At 39.6% G+C, this 20,324-nt stretch overlaps 1 protein-coding gene across 1 annotated transcript in view; it reads left to right on the top strand.

The window, feature by feature from the left end:
- SPATA1 (spermatogenesis associated 1) overlaps positions 1–20,324 on the top strand; it is a 62,125-nt gene that overhangs the window by 26,519 nt on the left and 15,282 nt on the right. The window contains exons 8-11 of the mRNA XM_045292119.1: positions 4,251–4,362; positions 9,152–9,277; positions 14,320–14,498; positions 17,376–17,474. Of these exons, the coding sequence (XP_045148054.1) occupies positions 4,251–4,362; positions 9,152–9,277; positions 14,320–14,498; positions 17,376–17,474 (516 nt within the window). The remainder of the gene's footprint in view (positions 1–4,250; positions 4,363–9,151; positions 9,278–14,319; positions 14,499–17,375; positions 17,475–20,324) is intronic.

Raw genomic sequence — 20,324 nt, 5'->3', positions numbered from 1 at the left:
TGATCTGGACTGGGCTGGGATGTTTTCTCAATATTCAATTGCTGTTGTATATAAAGCTCTTTCTTATACACATATGAGTGTCTATGAATTTTGTTTCTCTTGTCTACCCAAACTAACACATCCTCTCCTCCTTCCTACCTCCCAACCTTCTCAATCTCTGCTGCCCACTCTCTCTCAGACTCAGGCAGACTACAGCAGCAGCCGCAGTGGCCACGGAAACAGTAGATGCTCATAGATTTTAATCTGGTGTTTGTATAACATTCAAATAACATAATGTCCATTTCACAGAACATATCATAGCCATTAAGCAACACAAACCAATATATGAAGAAGAATATGGCATCAAGATTGGAGGCACACTCATTAACAACCCGTAATATGCAGATGACAGTTTTGATTGTTGAAAGTGAAGAAGGACTTACTGATGAAGATCAAAGAATGCAGTCTTCAGTGTGGATTTAATTCTCAACATAAAAAATAAAATTTATCACAATTGGATCACATAAGTAACATCAAGACAAACAGAGAAAAGATTGAAATTGCGAAGGATTTTATTTTACTTGGATCCACAATCGATGCCCATGAAAACAGCAGTCAAGAATTAAACTACACCTTGTATTGGGAAAATCTACTGCAAAAGACCCTTTTCAACTATTAAAAAACTAAGATATCACTTTGAGGACAGAAGTGTGCCTGACCCACGCCTGGGTATTTTCGCTTCCCTCATAGTCAACAGGAGGGCATTCGGTTTCAGCTATATGTGTGTTGTTGTTGTTTTTGTTAGTGCCATCTAGCCAGAGCCGACCCATATTGACTGTATGCACCACAGAATGAACTATTGCATTATCTGTGTCATACTCACAATTGTGCCTGTTCTTGAGCCCATTAATGCAGCCGCGGTGTCAATCCATCTCGCTGAGGGCCTTCCTCTTTTTTGTGGCTGCTCCACTTGACCAAACATGATGTCCTTCCCCAGGGACTGGTCTCCCCTGACAATCTGTCCAAAATATGTGAGATGAAGTCTTGCCGTCTTTGCCTGTAAGGAGCACTCTGGCCTTACTTCTTCCAAGACATTGATTTGTCCTTTTAGCTGTCCATGGTACTTTAAATATTCTTCTATAGCACCATGATTCAAATGCATCTATTCTTCTATGGTCTTCCTTATTTACTGTCCAAATTTCACATGCATATGATGCAATGGAGAATCCCATGGCTTGTGTAAGTGCACCTTAGTCCTTAAAGTAACACCCTTGCTCTTCAATTCTCTAAAGAGTTCTTGTGCAGCAAATTTACCTAATGCAGCATGTATTGTTGATCTCTTGACTGCTGTTTCTGTGAGCATTGATTGTAGATACAAATAAGAAAAAAAAAAGTTGCAACTTCAACTTTTTCTCCATTTATCACGATGTTTCCAATTGGGAAGATTTTGTTTTTCTTTACATGGAGCTGTAATTCATACTTAAGGCTGCAGTATGAAGGCTATATACATATGAATAACTAATAAGGAAGAATTAACCATTTGATTTATGGTGTTGGTTGAGAAGTACTGCATATAGCATTGACTGCCAGAACAGTTAAAAAAAATTGTGTTGGAAAAGTACAGACCAATTGTTCTTTAGGAACCCTGATGGCATAGTGGATTATGCATTGAGCTGCTAACCACAAAGTCAGCAGTTTGAACCCATCCACTGCTCCTCGGGATAAAGGCAAGGCTTTCTACTCCCTTAGAATTACAGTCCCAGCAGCCACAGGCAGTTCTCTCTCCTGTAGGGTTGCTGTGAGTGGATGCCAGTGAGTTTGAGTTGTTGAAAATGTTCCCTGGAAGAGAGAATCGTGAGACTTCATCGCACATACTTTGGCCATGGTTTTAGGAGGCACTCGTCTCTGGAAGAGTACACAATTCTGAGTAAAGTAGAGGGTCAGTGGAAAAAGCAGAACTCTCGGTGAGCTAGATCGACACTTTGGCTGCAGGACTGGGGTCAAACACAGCCATGTTTGTGAAGACGACGCAGGATGGGAAAGTTTCATTCTTTTGTACATAGGTCTCTGTGAAATAGAACTGACCTGATCGAGCCTGACAACAACAACATTTAGCAGTCTGATGGCAGTTTGGTATGCTTTTCGTTCTAAAGTCACTTAAATCTTTTCCTGGAAGTGCTGAACATGCTTTTACTGTGTATAGCTTTTTCTTATCTGTCTCTCTCACTGCCATAAAGTTAATGCCGACTCATAGTGACCACCTGTGGGTTTCCGAGACTGTAACTGTTTACTGGAGTAGAAAGCCCAGTCTTTCTCCCACAGAGCTGCTGCTGGTTTCAAACGGCCAACCATGTGGATCGAAGCCCTACACATAACCACTACACCACCAGAACTCCTAGCTCTTTATCTAACTAATTGGAATTTTAGGTCCATCTTTCTAAATACACAGTAGGTACTTTCAATGTGAAAATCACTACTGCTTTTATTTCAGAAATCTTTTTCTTCAATTATAATTTTAACTGTTCTTTCTGTTCCATTGTTTTGCTTCTCTTCCTCAGAGATCCCAATCAGTCTTCTCGTAGATCTTTTTTACATTGTATAGCATCACTTTCTCACTGATCATTTGTACTATTTTATTTAGGTTTCATTGTCTCGGCCCATCTGACGTCTATTCTGTGTTATTCTTCCTATATTTTTTGGTCATATGCATTTTTTCTTTGATATCTCTAATGGTATCTGCTAATTCCTCAATTATGTTTTTTCTTAAACTTCTTTGATTTGGACAACTTCCACTGCACATCAATATAGATATATTTGAGTGTGTGTGTATATATATATACACACACACACACAAATCCCTCCCCCTAAGAAAGGCCCATACTATAGGCCCATTCAATAAAAAGAAATAACTCCATTTCACTGAAGCAGCAGAAGAAAGTGTTCCTGATTTAAGTATTAAGATTCATGGTATGCTTTAATATCTGCAAATGCTTGTTTAATTATATTTAACCTATGAGAGGACTTTTAAAAATTCATGGAGAAATTCTATTCTTCCACACACAGTTGAGGCCCCTCGTTGCTGGAAGGTTGATAAGGTGCTCCCTAATGGCCTTTTCGCCTCCTTTTTAGTTTTTCTTGCTGTTGTTTCCATTTCTCAGTTCTTCCCCATTAAGGAACTTTGTCAATGATGCTCATAGATTCTGTATTGAATTTTTAAAAATCAGCAATAGCAAGTGCTCTTATTGAAGATCTGCAACTGGTGTCTAGGTGGCTTATTCTGTTTCTTGTATCAGGGACACCCTCTTCTGTTGCTTCCATAAAATGTTCTTCGATGACATTTCTTTCTTTTAACTGAATGGGCCTATAGCATATTGTAATGGTCCTTTATTACGGGGTATGATTTGTTTTCTTTGTATTCTTTCCAACTTACTTAATTCATCAGAGGTCTATCCTGGGATGTTTTGGTCTTTTCTCTCTTCTCTAATCACCAAGACTCCAAGATACTTGCAGCTTTCTCTCTTCCAAAATCTGATTACAGCGCTTGGCCCCCTATGTTTTCCACGTCTTTTTTTTTTTCCAGATCCCTCAGAGAAAGTGCTCTGCTCTTCTCTGTTCTCATTCTTGCTTTAAGTATTTTTTTACTCCAGACTGGGCTCTCCCCTTTCAGACTACACAGTTGTTGGTTAATGTTTGCTGCGTTACCTGTGTAGTTCTCTCTGCATCTGGTTCTTTGATCAGATGTGAGTTCCCAAAACACCCTTTGCTGCCCTGCAGAGTTTATTTCCCCATTTCCATTTGCAGTATGGAGGGTTCTGTCTTCTAATTGTAATGTACGCATAAGCAATGGGTAATTTTGCTGCTTTCTTTTTATAGTGGACGCCTGACAATGTGGAGAGATTCAACTTCAAGTGGCTTCTATGATCCTTTGGGATAGAATTACCCATTTTCTAACCACATGTAAATGATCAAAATTTATTCAACATGAATAAAGGGGAATACATTTATCAATAACCATATTAAAATATTAAAAATAAGTAAGAAATCTTGGAACTTTTTTTAGCTCTATGAAATGTCCGGGTAGACTATCCAACAATAGTGAACTGGAGGTGCTAGAGTGCATGAGGAAGGATAGTGCTGTCAATGCAGAGTGGGAAGCTTACCACAACGTAAATAAAAAGTGCATTATTGTCGTGCATTATCAAGTGCATACAGGCAGGTGGGGGAAAGGTGTTACTCCACCGGATCTTACTGGTTTTCATGTTTGCTTACAGACAGGTGGAAATGAATGTGCGGCCCTGCCAGATAGTATTGATTTTCCCTCATTCCCTTGTCAACATGCTCTTTCTTCGGGCATAATTGACATCTCTTCACTCCAATGTGAGAGTAAGTATAACAACTTATGCTACAGCTCTGCATGATTCTATGAGGTAAAGTGAAGTAATGGCAAGTCATACAAGGTTATACTGATTGCAGAATATATTAATCTCTAATATTATTTCATTTGAAACATACTCATAGATTCTGAAATGGCATTTAATTACAGTACTTTGGGGCCAAAAGAAAAAGCCCCTAACCAAAATTATAAGCATAATTATTAGAATGATACTTCGTTTTTACACATGTACAAAGGGGTTTCAAAAAGTGCGGTAAAATGGAATTGAAAGATAATGGAATTTCCCCAAGAACTCTTTGAGCCTCTCCATATGTAAATAGGTAAGAGACACACTAGAATGTGTCGTGGTGTATTTTACAAATTCCCTTAGTCAGTCTTGTCTCTTAGATGTCTGGTGCTGCTAGACACCAGAAACACCACACGTAGATGTTCAACAAACACAGAAATTCGTTTTCTCACAGATTATGACTATAGAAGACCATATGGAAGATACCAGCTCTAGGGGAAATCTCTCTCTATATAGGTTCTGAAGCAAAGTTTTTATCTCCTTTCAATACCTGTAATACCTGGCATTCTTTGGAGATTTCCATGTGTCTTTGTTTTTGTTTGTTTTTGACATGGAAGCAACTTTAAAAGGAGTCAAAAGAGAGATTAAATGATAAGATATAACTATATCTGCCATAATCAGATTTACAATGCTCTCTGTCTGATAAAGCTATTCACATTCCTTAACTGTGGTTAGAAGGGATTCATCAGAGGCTCAATCCATGTGTTAACTCTACAAATGGATGCTGGGCTTCCACTGTCATCCATAGCCTTCTGCAAACCAGGTCTTCACAATTTAAGAAACCCTGATACCATTCCCTCCTTTGGCTTTGGATTTTATTATTTGTAATCCTTGAGTCACATAGACTGGTATGCTTCTTCCATGTGAATTTAGTTGATGCCTCACTTAGATGGCTGCTTGTTTGAAGACAAACCTTTACAATCCCACATGCTATTCCTTCTGACAGCCAGGCACTGTAGTTGCTTCACCACACTTTGCTATAGCACCCACATCTGCAGTAAGCTCTTCATGAGATCAAGCATCAAACAGGGCCACATCACGAGAACTAATTGTTCTTAGATTAGGGCTACAAGTAAGTGCAAGCCCCAGATCCATTCAGATATCTGTAGTTTATATATGTCTCTGGTTCACTTGTGAGACATCATCTTTTATGTTAGAGAACATTGCCAATCATCCTCCTAGAGGATAAGCTAATTCTGTTGGTAGTCATTGATTTAGCCAATGATTTAGAATTTAAAACACTGTTGAAAAAAGGGAATTACACAAGTATAGACCAGCTATGAACCAGAGTACAGGAAGTGTTGACTTGTACAGATTAAACTCTTAAGTGACAGGACACTATTTACAATAATATTCATTCACAACAACAAAGCCACACCTACCAGGTCAGTACATGTCCTAATGAAGTAAGGAGGGCATTATAATAGTAAGTATATGGCAGTTCTGGGCCACCATTCATTGGGCACCCTCCAAGGCAAGTTAGGGAGTTTCTTCTCACGTTAGGGAGTTTCACTCTAAAGCCCAGGAGCTGCAGGTGAGTTTGTTCACTTAGTGGGGTTTCTACACTGAGTCCTTCTGGTGTTGCAGATGAAGGATGTGTGTGCCTCACAAGAGTCTAAACTCCCAGTAGTCTATAGACACTGCTTATGTCACCTCTGGCCGCATAGAAACTAGTTTTCCATGTGTCTTGACATCAGTGTTCCCTCGGGACTAGGAAGTTCTTATTAAGGACACAGGGCACATTCCATTCCTGGGTTATCTTTCCTAGTATTTCTGAAGTCCATCCTTCTCTGCTTGCCCTGCCCTCCTTTTATCTCTTGTAGATAAATGGGCATGCAGGCCACACCCCTGGAGGAACTCTCCTTACTTGAAAGCAGGACTGAGACCTTAGTAAGTGCATTACATTCCACCCTAATCCCCTACCATTGACTAACTAGTCTCATCAGATCACTTTATGGAGGAAGACTGCATCATTACACACTTGCCAAATTACACTATTGCATAACTATCAAACCACTGCAAAGTGGACAGCTGTTTTGGGGGAAACACCATTCATTGACATTCTACCTTTGATTCCCTCAAATTCATGTGTTTGCCACATGCAAAATATTTTCAACTCCTCATATCATCCCCAGAGTCTTAAATCAACTCCAAGTCCAAAGTCCAAAATTCATCTTCATCTATGAATTTAGAATACAAGTTTTTGACTTCCCAATGACAATGGTGAAACAGACACAAAAGAGACATTTCTATGACAAATAAGAGAAATTAGGGGGAAAGATATGCCAACAGGTATCCAGCAAGGAAAACACCCAGCAGAACCATTTCCATTAGCTGTGAAGCCCTGAAAACAGTCTCCAGCTCTCCGAGGGCAGCTAGCCAAGTCCCTGCACTCCAGACTTTGTGCGTTGGCCATCCTGTCTGTGTTCTGGGTGGATATGCTTTGCCCTGGACTTCAGCTCAGCCGTCTAAGCCCACTGCTATGGCACTCTGTTTCTTCTGCTATGGGTAGCTTCATTCTCCTAGTCTGAGTGGGGGCCAAACCCCCTTCACCCTGGTCAGCCCTGTTCTGCCCCATGTACGTAACAGCCCAGCCTTCTTAGCTTTGGGCAGCAGTTGTGGGCCCGTCCTGCCACTCATGAATGACGGCCACACACTCTGGAGTCACTTTTTGAAACCTCAGAGATTGTGTTCCTCCACCCGTGAGACCCAGCAGCTGTTCGACACCAAAGGTTTTTGAGACTAAGACAGCTCTGCTTCCTGTGCCCCTCTTCTGTTCTGCTTCTGCTGCCTGTTCTTCAGCCCCTCAGCCATTGGGCCTCTTGGGCGAGTTAGCCTCTGCCCTGCTTGAGTAAAGCTCCCTGCCTCTGGTGATAAGTGCCCAGAGGTACCTCACTCTGCCAGTGAGCCTCAGCACAAGCACTCAGTTCTATCACTCTCCCTCATGAATTTCCAATTGTCTCCACCATCTCCAGTGTTACAACTCCCCTTCCTTCCTCTGGGCCCTCATCCAAAATGCCTTTGAAGTCCATAGTTCAACCAGCATCTTTTCAAGGCAATGCAGGCTTGTTACTATTAGGTATATTCAAATTCCTCCAGCCTCAATCAGTCCAATGGACTTGTGGACCACACGAACACCGATTTACGTGACCCAGAGACCAAAGACCTAGGTGGTGTCCCGCTCATTACCAACTCCTGATTACCAACTTCTGAAAAGAATCACATTATAAGGTTCTGGATAGAGTGGGAAGAAAATTTGGAACAAAAATCTAAGTCATAACAAAAATAACCCAGGGCTTAATAGAAAACAAATGTCTGGAAAATAATGATGACAACATATGTACATATATGCTTGAAACAAATGATGTATGGATTGTTATAAGACCTTTAAGAGCCCCCAAGAAACGGATATTTTAATTAAAAAAATAAAAAAGAAAACATATTTTAAATAAATAAATAAATACAACCTAAGCTTATTGGTGGGACCTCAAAGACTATGGTCCTTAGTCAACCTCAGGGCTGGGATTGGACTAATCCCTATAGATCAATTTTCAGCCAAAAAATAGACAAGTCTATAAAGGGAAAAATAACATTAGGTAGTTATAATAGAACTAAGATTATAACATACTTAGAAGTGGGTATTTGAAATCAAAAGAGTAGCATTTACCCAAAGAAACACAGGGAAGAAGTGGAGTAGGTGATATCAGTTTCTGAGGATTGCAATCAATGACACGACATAAAATGTATATGAATTGCTGAACGGAAAACTGATTCGTTCTACCAAATTTAATGCAATTCACAATAAAAATAAAATAAATAAACTTTTTTCAATGTATTCTTATTAGCCAATTTCCTTACTGCTTCTACATTTTAGTTTTCTTTTAGAGCAGCAACCTAATCTCTTTATTAAATTCTGTCTCAGTTACCTAGTACTGCTGTAACAGAAGCACTACAAATGGGTGGCTTAAGTGACCAGAAAATTTATTCTCTCACAATTTGGCAGATTATAAGTCTATCTCCAGGATCCAAGCTCTGGGAAAAGATGATGTTGTTCTGTTAGCTCTGTTGAAGGTCATTGTCTCCTCTGAACATCTGTGGACTTGATATTGCTTGTGTCTTGGCATTGATCTTCTTCAGGAAGCTCTAGCAGGTTCTCAGCACAGGGACCCTGCATCCATATCCTGGTTCTGGTTCTTCTTTCATAGTACCCTCTGCTCCTGGTTCTTCGTTTATAGTACTCAGGTCCTACCTTCGCTACTTGTTTGTCTCTCCTTTTAACCCTTGCAAAATTAAATGTAATTTAGGCCACACTCCAGAGGAGCGCCCTTACATCAGATGAGGGCTGTGAACGGAGTTAGCGCATTACATCGACTCTTTTTCCCTTACAGCAAATTGCCTTTTCACATCAGGTCACATCATTGGTGATGATTACAACACTACGTACCTGTCAAATTACATCATTATATAATTTCCGGGTCATGGAGAAGCGTGGCCCTGCCTAATGGACACTCATTTGGTGGAACACAATTGAATTCTTGATACCCTCTTAGAAACAGAAATAACTCCTTAATATTTTTATAATGAAAAATGTGTTCCCACTTCAAGAAATCCTGTTACACGCCTTTTGAATTTAAATTTTATAATTCATGTTTTTGGAGACTAACCATCTGTCAGTTTGTGATATTAATGAATATGGGTTACAATCTCTTTAGGGGAGAATATTCTTGAGCAACTAAGACAAGTTAGGGAAGAAAGAAGATATCTGGAAAAAATTAGAGAACAACTAATAAAAAGAGTTGAAAAGCTACCTGAACAAAGCAAATTGAAGCAACATAATGGTAAAGTTTATTATGTATCTTTTATCACAATAAAAGTTAACAAGTTTTATAGAATTTGTCTTATCTAGTGCTACTATAATAAAAATGCTGTAAGTAGCTGGCTTTAACAAACGGAAATTTATTTTCTGACTATTTTTAGAAGGCTAGACATCCAAAGCTGGCTCTAAGAGACAGCTTTCTCTCTCTGTCACCGCTAGCAGGGAGAAAGTAAACCACACTGTCTTGAGAGATATTTGATTTGAGAGAGTGCCATTTTCGATCGTGCTTGAAAATTAAAAAGAAAAAAAAGTGTGCGTGTGTGTGAAGGGAAGTCAAAAAGTTCACATAAAAATTTAGTTGTCTATTCATTCTTTTTCCACGAACTTTGAGAAGCCTCCTTGCATATGGAATTAACTCTTTTTGGGTTTCCTTGCCTTGTATGTCAGACAGCTCTTCTGTCAGTTTTTCTAACTGTGGCGGCTTCCTTGTTGCCATGATGCTGAAAGCAATGCCACTGATATTTCAAACATGAACTGAGTAGCCAATGATGTAACATCTTTCAGCAGAGCTTCCAGACTAAGACAAACTGGAAATCAAAAACAAACCCAAACCCACTGTCATTGTGTTGGTTCTGGCTCAGCAATTCTCTAGGCCAGAGTCGAACTGTTCCTCGAGGTTTCTAAGACTGGAATTTATCGTGGGGATAAGCATCTTCATCCGCCCACAGAGTAGCTGGTGGACATGAACCCCAGTCTTGTGGTTACAGCCCAATGCAGAACGCACTGCTCCACCATGGGCCTTTGACTGGAAAAAGGATCTGATGATCTACTTCTTGAAAACAAACAAACAAACAAACAAACAAACAAACAGGCCTGGGAAGACTTTGTGAGTAGCAGCATAACCCTGTCTGATCGTGTGCCAGAAGACGAGCCCCTCGGGTTGGAAGGCACTCAAAATATGACTGACGAAGGCCTGCCTCCTCCACACAGAGTCAACGCCCATGGCTTGGATGGAGCAGAGCTTTCAGAACTTTCATTTGCTGATGCCGCACTGCCCACCGTGAGACCAATGGCTACAAACCTCTGCCTTCTACCATTTGAATATTGAACAAATATGTAGAGGAGAATTGATCATCACTGGTAGTTAGAATGCAAATGTTGGAAACAAGCAAATAGGATCCACAGTTGGAAAATGTGGCTTTGATTATAGAAATGATGTTGGAGATCACAGGATAGACCTTGGCAAGACCAATAACTGGTTTATTCATCGCAAGAAGCCTTTTTTTTTTTCCACAACAGAAGTAGCACTTATAAACATGGACCTCTCGTGGTGGAATAGTTTATTGACTACATCTATGAAAGGAAAAATAGAAAAACCCCTTCATCATCAGTCAGAACAAAGCAAACATCTGACCAGAATAGAAATCTTTTTGCTCATAGGCAAGTTCAAATTGAAGCTGAAGAAAATTAAAACAAGTCCTTAAGAGCCAAAGTACATCCTTGTGTACGTCCTACCTGAATTTAGAAAACATTCCGTGTTTTTTATCCAGTAAACACCAATGTGTAGCGTTCGATGATGATGTGGGCCAGAAATGAAGACACAGACAGGGAAATGTGGTTTTAACACTAGCGAAGGGCTGACACCTCTGTGCTGGGTGTCATGCCGATGTCCGCCCTGCTCGGTGTTTTATTTTCTCTGCTAGCCAGGGCATGGGTTAGTAAGCACGTATGCACTTCCTCAACGTTAACAAGGAACGAGGGAGCAGACTAAGCACTAGATTCTCATAACAAACTGCCTTATCAGAGGACTCAAGGTTTGTGTCCTTGGGGAGGAGCATAGCGCCCTCCGTCAGGTCCTGTTCCCAGAATTGCATTCAAGCCATTTGCAGCCCAGGTGCCCAGACCACCCTAGTGTCTATGGAAACAGTCCACTGCCTTCAGCTTCTGTTAACTCCTTTGGGGCCAACACCAACGACCAAAGAGCAAATGAGTTGTGGGATGGTGTCAAGGACACTCACTGTACATAAGAAAGAAGAAGGTCATTGAAAAGGCAGGAAAGAAAGAAAAAAACAAAATATGTATTAGAAGAGACTCTGAAACTTGATCTTGAACAGAAATTAGGTAAAGTGAAAGGAAGAAATAATGAAGTAAAAGATCTAAACAAAAGTTCAAAGGGGAATTTGAGAAGACAAAGTAAAGCACTACAATAAAACAGGCAAAGACCTGGGGTTAGGAAATCACAAGAGAAGAACATGCTGAGTGTTCCTCAAGTTAAAAGAAAATGTAAAGAAAATATTCAAGCGTCAATATTAAAGGATTTTGTTGGCAAGTATCAAAAGATGATAGAAGGAATACAAAGAATCACTATACCAGCGAGAATTGGTTGCATTCAACCATTTCAGGAGGTAGCATATGATCAAGAACTCCTAACATTGAAAGCAGAGTGCTATTGAACTGAAGACTTTGACTAAAAACAAGGCAAGAAAAATGGACAATATAAATGGAAACATTTCAACAAATTGACACACTCCTGTCAGTGCTCACTCATGAATGTTAAGAAATTTAGAAACCAGTTACCTGGACAATAGACTGGAATGTGTCCATTCAAAAGAATGCAAAAACAATATTACTAACATCACATGCAAGTAAAATTTTGCTGAAGATAATTTTTAAATGGGTCCAGCAGTACATCAACAGAGAACTGCCAGAAAATCAAGCTGGATCCAGAAGAGAACATGGAACCAAAGATATCATTGCTGACATCAGTCAGATCTTGGCTGAAAGTGGGGAATACCAGAAAGATTTATACCTATATTGTGTTGAATTCACAACTGTGTGTATCATAACAAACGAGCAGTAACATTGAGAAGATTGTTAATTCGGTAACATTTAATTGTGTTCATATTTTTCCTGTACATAGACCAAGAGGCAATCATTGGAACAGAATAATGGAAGAGTGCATGATTTAAAATCAGGAAAGGTGTGCCTCCGTGTTGTATTCTTTCACCAAATTTATTCGTGCTGTATGCTGAACAAAAAACACCAGAACCTGGGCTATAAAAGAATTTGAGGAATGCTCATTAACAGCTTGTAGTCGTGAAGAGAACTTGAAACATTTAGTGATGAAGATGAAAGAGCGCAGCTTTCAACATAGATTACACCTAATTTAAACAAACACAAACTTTAGCAGCTATTGCTTTTGTTTGTTAAAACATCTCGATTGGTATTTTGTCAGTTCCTACAGTCTTGTTTTCACCAGTGCCTTCCGTGCGGCTTGATTTTCTTCCTTCAGTAACGCAATGTCTGGAGCATATGCTACATGCTGAGATGGTTGAATATCAACCAATTTTTTTTGATACCATCAAGAAAACCAACCCCCCTGCCACCGAGTCCATCTCTGTGGGAACCGACAGTCTCATATTTCTTCTGAGAATTTACCAGTCGTTTTGAATCTCCAACCTTACCGTTTTCAGTCCAACACTTACCTGGCAGCACCACCAGGTGTCCTCTTTTTGATTCAGTGATTGTGTATTCTTTTTATCTTTTGATGTTTGCTACATGTTCGATATTGTGCTCATAGAATCCTTCAATATTGCAACTCAAGGCTTGAACTGTGTCTTCAGTTCTCTCAACATGCGAAATGCTGGGGTATGTACTTGGTACATTCCACATTCTTGTTATTAATGTTCTTCTCATTTTGAGTAGTGCAGCATCAGCAAGGAAAGGTCCTGAAAGCTTTGCTCCATCCACGTCATTAAGACCTTATTTGGAGGAGGCCGGTCTTCTCCGGTCTTATTTTGATTGTCTTCCGACTTGAGGGGCTCGTCTGCAAGTGCATTATCAGATGTGCTCTGCTGTTAGTAACCAGGCCTCACTGGTCAATTTTGTTTAAGAAGTTGATTACAGGTTCTTTTTCCAGTCTGTCTTAGTCTGGAAGTTTCATTGACACCTGACTACCTTTGGTGGCTCTGTTGGTATTTGAAATACTGGCAGCAAGCCACCACAGTACAAGAAACCAGTAAGTGATGGAAGGGATATGTATAATCCAAACCTTTTTAGCGGTCATCATGAGTAGGAAGGGAGAATGAAAAGTTTTTGCTTAGGAGGCACTGAGTGTGTGTTACTGGTGGTTGAATACTTTGTAAAATGATAAGGAAAATGTTTTTCCAACTTGAAGAGTATCATCAAAGCCACTGAATTATACATGTAGATGTGTTAAATTATGATGTTTCCTTTTTATTTTCACCACAACAAAAAGCACGTTTATAATCTAAATAATAATGATTTTGAGAGAAAATTAAAGTCAAAACTTTCCTACATTTTCATAGTCTATCTAATCCTATTTGGCATCTTTTTAGGCATCTTACAGACGCAATGTCTCTAACAAAAAGGATGCAAAAGCTTAAGTAGTATTTCACAAATGAGTTTATAAATTCACTCTCAGGCATCCACATATTTGTACATAGACTTTTAAAATCTGGTATTTTTATATAAGTGATCATCTAAAAGAAATAAAAGTATATTCTGCCACACCTGTATGCACTTTGTGCTCCTGTTAAGTGTGTATTTAGAATCATTGGTGTCAAAGTGGTTACCTAAAGTGACAATGTTTGCTTTCTAATTTTCTCAACCCAGGGTCTAAAGTTTGAGAAACTTTGCACTATAGAATTTGGGAGATTTGATTTGGATAATTTTGATAAATTATTAATATGAATCAGCTATTTCATAAAATCTAAGGCAGTATGAGAGTTGGAAAATGCCTTTTTGTTTAATAATTTTAATTATGTGCATAACAAATTTACCTCAAAACAATTTAAGACAGTGTTTTTAAACCAGACAATTCCATGATTAAAGAAGTTCATGAATTAATCACTATTTTACTATAATCTGAGGCAAGTTCTTTTGTTATCATGCAAACATTTCTCCTCTGACCCCATTAAAAGAATTAAATAAGGGAAACCAGAGGAGGAGGGAATGAGTGTAAGTTGACATTGACTTAAAGGTCCTCTGAAGGATGAAAAGATTGATCTTTTAACCAAAACTCAAACTTTGCTTTTTCTGTAGCTGGTGAGAGTTGGAAGAAAAAATACTTAGAAACAAAGAAAGTCACATTATCATTGGAGGAGGTTTTAACAAAACTTCGAGAAGATTTGGAACTTTACTATAAAAAATTACTCATGCAACTTGAAGCCAGAGAGATCAAGATGAGACCAAAGAACTTGGCAAATATCACTGACTCCAAGGTACTCCTAAATGTGCTCCATTTCTATTAAAAAAAAAATTCTTTGAAAATACATGATCGTATTATAATTTCCTTTGGTGCTTTTTGATGTGTCCTTCCTATTTTCAATGTGAGTTTCATTATAAGGCTGTTTTTTCCTGTGGTAACTAGAACTGTTAGCCTCTAAGTTCAGAAGAGAGGAGCTACTTCTCAACACATGCAATGTATAAAACTTTCTCATTATCCTCATTTCTCATCAACCAGGTGTACTTCCTGGGTCAATAACACCAATTAAGAAAAGCTAAGCTCATTGCCATTGAGTTGATTCCAACTTGTGGTGTCTCTATAAGACAGGATAGAACTGCCCCTGGATTTCTAAGACTGTAACTCTTCACTGGAGTAGAAAACCTCAACTTTCTCCAGATATTTCGAACTGCTGACCTTACGATTAACAGCCCAACACATCACCACTATGCCACCAGGGCTCGTAAGATAAATAAGAGTTAACAGCAAATGCTAGATATTGACTTCTTTATGCGAACTACGCTCTATCTTAGTATCTGGGATTGAGGTCACTTTCTCCAGCAAAGGGGGCAAAGAAGATAAGTACTTGATGAAACAGGGCAGGAGGGCTAGTTTGGCTACTACTATAAAGTAGTCGTATCAGCAGTCTCTAATGTTAGGGGCAGAGATGAGAATCCAGATAGCCACAAAGCTGAATCCAATGATGTGGAGGTTCAGCAAACCCCACTTGTCAACTTTCTACCAATTTGACACCAGCCATCCTCCCCTTGGTACTCTACTCCTCTGCCAAGTTTAATAAGTCATTTCAGTAATCCCAGAGAACTCTCAGATCATCCTTAGAGTAAATGGCTTAGTAAGGACATAAAAGGAACAGGATGAACAGGCTATAACTCAGGATCAGGATCAAGGTCAAGAAGCATGTCGGTAAACTTTAGAAGACTTATCCCCTCGTTATTCTGTGCAGGACATCTCTCAGCTCCTCCACACTGTGCAAGCAAGCAGGCCCTCTGCTGTGCACGCACCCTCAGCCCTGCAGGCCTGCTCTGGAGCTCCCTCAGGACATGCTTCTTTAGGGCAGCCTTTTCTTTTTGGCTATTCATGCCCGTCATTCATGCAGGCCTTTCTGCCTTCAGTCTCTCTGCCATCCGCCTCTCCATTGCTAACTGGCGCAGCTCAGAGCCAGTGTGGCAGTTTTTGCAGCTCTCTTAGTTACACTCTTAGCAACAGGTTCCTGCCATTACCATTGGCTCGGCCCCCGGGTTCCTTCGGATCCTGTGGCTGTCTTTAGTGTTATAGCCCTTCCCCTGTGTTACAATTCTTTCCTGCCTCTGCTTCTCTCTTGATTTTCTCTTGTCTCTTTTTGTCACAAGTAGAAAAATATATATCCCAAAGCATATGCAATCTTAACAATTTCTACATGTAACATTCCGTGACAGTAATTACATTCTTCAAGTTGTAGACCCATTCTCATTTTCCTTTTCCAAATCATCCTTTTCCCCTTTCTGCTCTTACTTCCCGCTCTTTCTTTCTGCCTAACTCTGTAGGCTTGGATGAATAAATAAGCAGTTTCAAGATATGACCCCCATACCAGGACCCAAAACTGACCAATTCCTTCTCAGTAGACTTCATTTGCAAAACAGATTATATTATAGTATAGATTTAATGTCCATTAGTATATTGACCATTTTCTGCAAGCTGTATAAGCTAGACCAATTACAAGGCAGACTATAGCCCAGGGTCGGACAAAACGTATTAAACTATCAAATTTGTTGACAGTTTCCCAGGAAATGTAGATCAACCTGGATAGAAGTGACAAACTTTTTGAAGTAGAAAACTCGGGCAAAGGTAACTTCTCAGGGTTCAGGGGGGAAATCTCTTGAGCTGTTTTTTCCAAAGAATCAAGAAAACATGTCACATAAAGGAATTCGTTTCAGCATAATTTTTGTTTTGTTTTGTTTTATGGCACCAATAAGATCTAAAGGAAATTTTATAAAACTGTGATCATTTTATGTTTTCTTGAGATTTAGTCCTGAACTTTGACAGATCAGAGACAAGAAGTTTACTATAATACTGAGTAATTGCACCACATAACTAAACAACAGGCAAAACAATTGTAGAGACCACTGAACAGTTTAATATATATTAGAGTAACTCCACTTATCCAAAACTGATTTTTAAATGTTAACTGTGATTAAGAATAAGGATTTAACTTTAAACTGGTGAAACATTAAGTGTATCATCTTAGATAAAGTTAGTAAAAATGCAAGCAAATTAACAGTTTGTACTAACTATACTTTTTTTGCTCATTTTACTGTTTTATTAAGGCGAATATGTGATCATATTTTTTCAAAAGTCAATTTAAAATTCTCACACAACTGTTTTGATGAAAACCATTACTTTTTGTAAACTTTTCTAGACAAAAGTAGCTAGGAATATTTCTTCTATTTTTAAAATAGGCTATTTTTATATTATGCTTCTTAAGTAAATGTTATTTTGTGATCAAATGTTTTAAGATTATACTAGTCTGACTCAGTTACTGAGCATTATACCAATTTCTAAAGTCTTATTAATATATTAGACCAAACATATTCTTTTTGTAGTAATAATTGTTGCTTTTGTCAAAATAATGTTGGTCTTTATGCTGATAACTAAGTAAGTTCTACAGATGCCTATTTATTCTTAGAGTAAATGCAGAATGGGAGTAAAATAAAGGAAAAGAAGTCCATAAAATGCAAGAAATTAATAGAAATTTATTTTCATGATTTCTTTTTTTGATATTCATTATCATTTTCTGCATTACATTTTCCAAGACTGTTAAAATTAAGAATGCATAATTGTTACACCTAATAAATATGTGTCTTTGCACCTCAAACAGAATTACCTTATAATCCAGATCACTGAAGTACAGCATGCGATTGACCAGCTTAAGAGAAAATTGGATACAGACAAAATGAAACTCATAATAGAAGTTAAGGTAATTTACATTTCTCATGACAAAATGATAAAATGCGTCTTGAAATGAAATATTTTGGTGTGGATGTTTAAGTATAAGGGTAGTAAAGATTGACTATCTTAAGATTGCTACCTTAATAGCAAGGAGAATTAGTAATTATCCTGTAGTAGAGTCATTTATAAACAAGTCACTTATGAACCACTGAGGTGTCCTCTGAATCCTCACTTTATATGTATAGCGTTCTTCTGGACATCTATTCTAACGTATTGTTTGCAGTAGTCAGATGATGCTGTCTGCTCCTGGTAAGATAACAACCCTGGAAAATCCGGAGCAGTTCCACTCTGCCATAGAGAGTTGCAATGAGTCAGAATCAACTGGACAGCAGGGAGTTTGATTAGAATATGTTAATTAATATGAAGTATGGGTCTTCTATTGGTTGTTCATTTACCCTGAGTGCAAATAAAAATGTGCTTTAAAAAAATCATTTTATTGGGGGCTCATACAACTCTTATCACAACACATAATACATTCATTGTGTCAGGCACATTTGTACATTTGTTACCGTCATCATTTTCAAAACATTTCTTTCTACTTCAGCCCTTGGTATCAGCTCCTCATTTTCCCCCTCCCTTCCCCACCCTTCCTCCCTCATGATCCCTTGATAATTTATCATTTTTTCATGTCTTACACTGACCGATGTCTCCCTTCACCCACTTTTCTGTTGTATGTCCCCAGGAAGGGGTTATGTGTAGATCTTTGTGATCGGTTTCCCCTTTCTCCCCCCTCTTACCTCTTCCCCTCCTGGTATGGCTACTCTCATTATTGATCCTGAGGCGTTTATCTGTCCTGGATTCCCTGTGTTTCCAGCTCTGATCTGTACCCATGTACTTGCTCTGGTCTAGCCAGGTTTGTAAGGTAGAATTGGAATCATGATAGTGGGGGAGAGGACGTATTAAAGAACTAGAGGAAAGTTGTATGTTTCATCGTTGCTATACTGCACCCTGACTGGCTCATCTCCTCACTATGAACCTTCTGTAAAGGGATGCCCAATTGTCTACAGATGGGCTTTGGGTCTCCACTCTGAACTCCCCCCTCATTCACATTGATATGATTTTTTGTTCTGGGGCTTTGATGCCAGATACCTGATTCCATCAACACCTCATGATCACACAGGCTGGTGTGCTTCTTCCATGTGGGCTTTCTTCCTTCTCAGCTAGATGCCTGCTTGTTTGTCTTCAAGCCTTTAAGATCCCAGATGTTATATCTTTTGATATCCAGGCACCATCAGCTTTCTGCACCACATTTACTTATGTGCCTATTTTGTCTTCAGTGATGGTGCAGGAGGGTGAGCATCACAGAATGCGAGATTGTTAAAACAAAGTGTTCTTGCATTGAGAAAGGGCTTGAGCAGAGGCCCAAAGTCTGTCAACTTCCTCAATTTATTGCATATAAATAAATGTACATAGGCCAATACCTCTATTTTTATTAATATATTTACATAAGTTCCCACCTATGTTTATACTTCTATCTATAGCTTTGCTTCCTAGATCTTTCCTCTGTTTCCTTTTACCTTCCTCCTCCCCCACTATCACACTCGGCCTTCTGCCTCTTAGTAATTCCTCTCAGCTAGATTGCTGTTGCTCTAACACCCCCAGGATCTCTATATCCACCTTGTTGATTTTAATTCCCTAGTTGTTCCCCTGTCTATGGCATTGTTTGTTCACCACTCCCTTCCCCCGCCTTCGCCTCCCCCAAGTTCCTTCGGAACCATCGGTCCTGTTGCTTTCTCCTCAGACTTGCTTCTCATACATATCTTATATAGGTAGGCAAAACAATAATGGAGACAAAACAAAAAGATCAAAGAAAAAGAGGGGAAAAATGAAAAAGTAAACATAATTCCAGATCTGTCCGCTGAGCTTTATGACTATCTCTGCACCGGTCCTGGGGGGTTCCAGGTACTGCCCTCCCAGCCTGAAGTCTATTTTTGGAGCAACTTGGGGACTTTGTAGCTTTGCTTTGCTCCCGTTGCTCATTTGTTGTGTTCCCTTCTTGGTTCAACCCATGTGGGAGGTCAGACCAGACTCACTCCCCATCCTGTGTCTCCAATATTGTCCTCAGTTGAGGTATGCTCTGGGGAGGGGACATCATGTCTAGAGCTGTTGTTGGCCCTACAGTCCTCTCTATGCCTTAGCAGCTCCGTGCAGGGGTGTCATCCTCAGAGCTTAGTGTGCCACTATGGGGTCTAGTCCCTCACTCTCTCTTTTTCCTTCTTGGTTTGCTTCTGTATGGGTGTGGCAGACCACCCCCTCCCCCAACCTGTAGATGTAGTGTCCTCTGAAGCACATACTTCTAGGGTAGGGGTGGGGGGTCAGTTAGGTTAATTGTGGCTGGCCTTGTAGACCTCTCTGCTCATGAGTTGCATTATGTGCTTACGTTGCCCTCAAAATTTGGTGCACTGTGGTGGGATCTGAACTCACACTCCCATTTCTGTGGAGATATAAACAATACCCCCTCCCCAGTGGATTAGTGCCCTACTCCCCCAGTGCCATTATCTCCCTCTTTTTCCCCCCTTTCCTCCCCCGTACTCCCAATCCCTTTCCCTTCCTTTGCATTGGGATGACATGTACACCCTTGGGTTTGGTCTGTCCCTCACCCGATTGCCTATACCTCAGCCCTTAAAGTGTGAGATAAGGGATGTATTAATCTAGGTACTTTGGAGAAACAAATCCACGGCGACTCACGTATAAGAGAGAGTTTTATATAAAGAAAAGGTGCATCACGAAAACATCCCAACCCAATGCTGCCCAAGCCCACAAGTCCAACATTAACCCATACCCAACACCAGTCCACAAAGTCCTCCACCTCACAAAA

The sequence above is a fragment of the Echinops telfairi genome, unplaced genomic scaffold (genome assembly GCF_000313985.2).
Source record: "Echinops telfairi isolate 266 unplaced genomic scaffold, ASM31398v2 ScPeMD7_443;HRSCAF=831, whole genome shotgun sequence".
NCBI lineage: Eukaryota > Metazoa > Chordata > Mammalia > Afrosoricida > Tenrecidae > Echinops > Echinops telfairi.
Note: the sequence above shows the minus strand (reverse complement) of the source record. Positions and strands in the feature narration are given on the sequence as shown.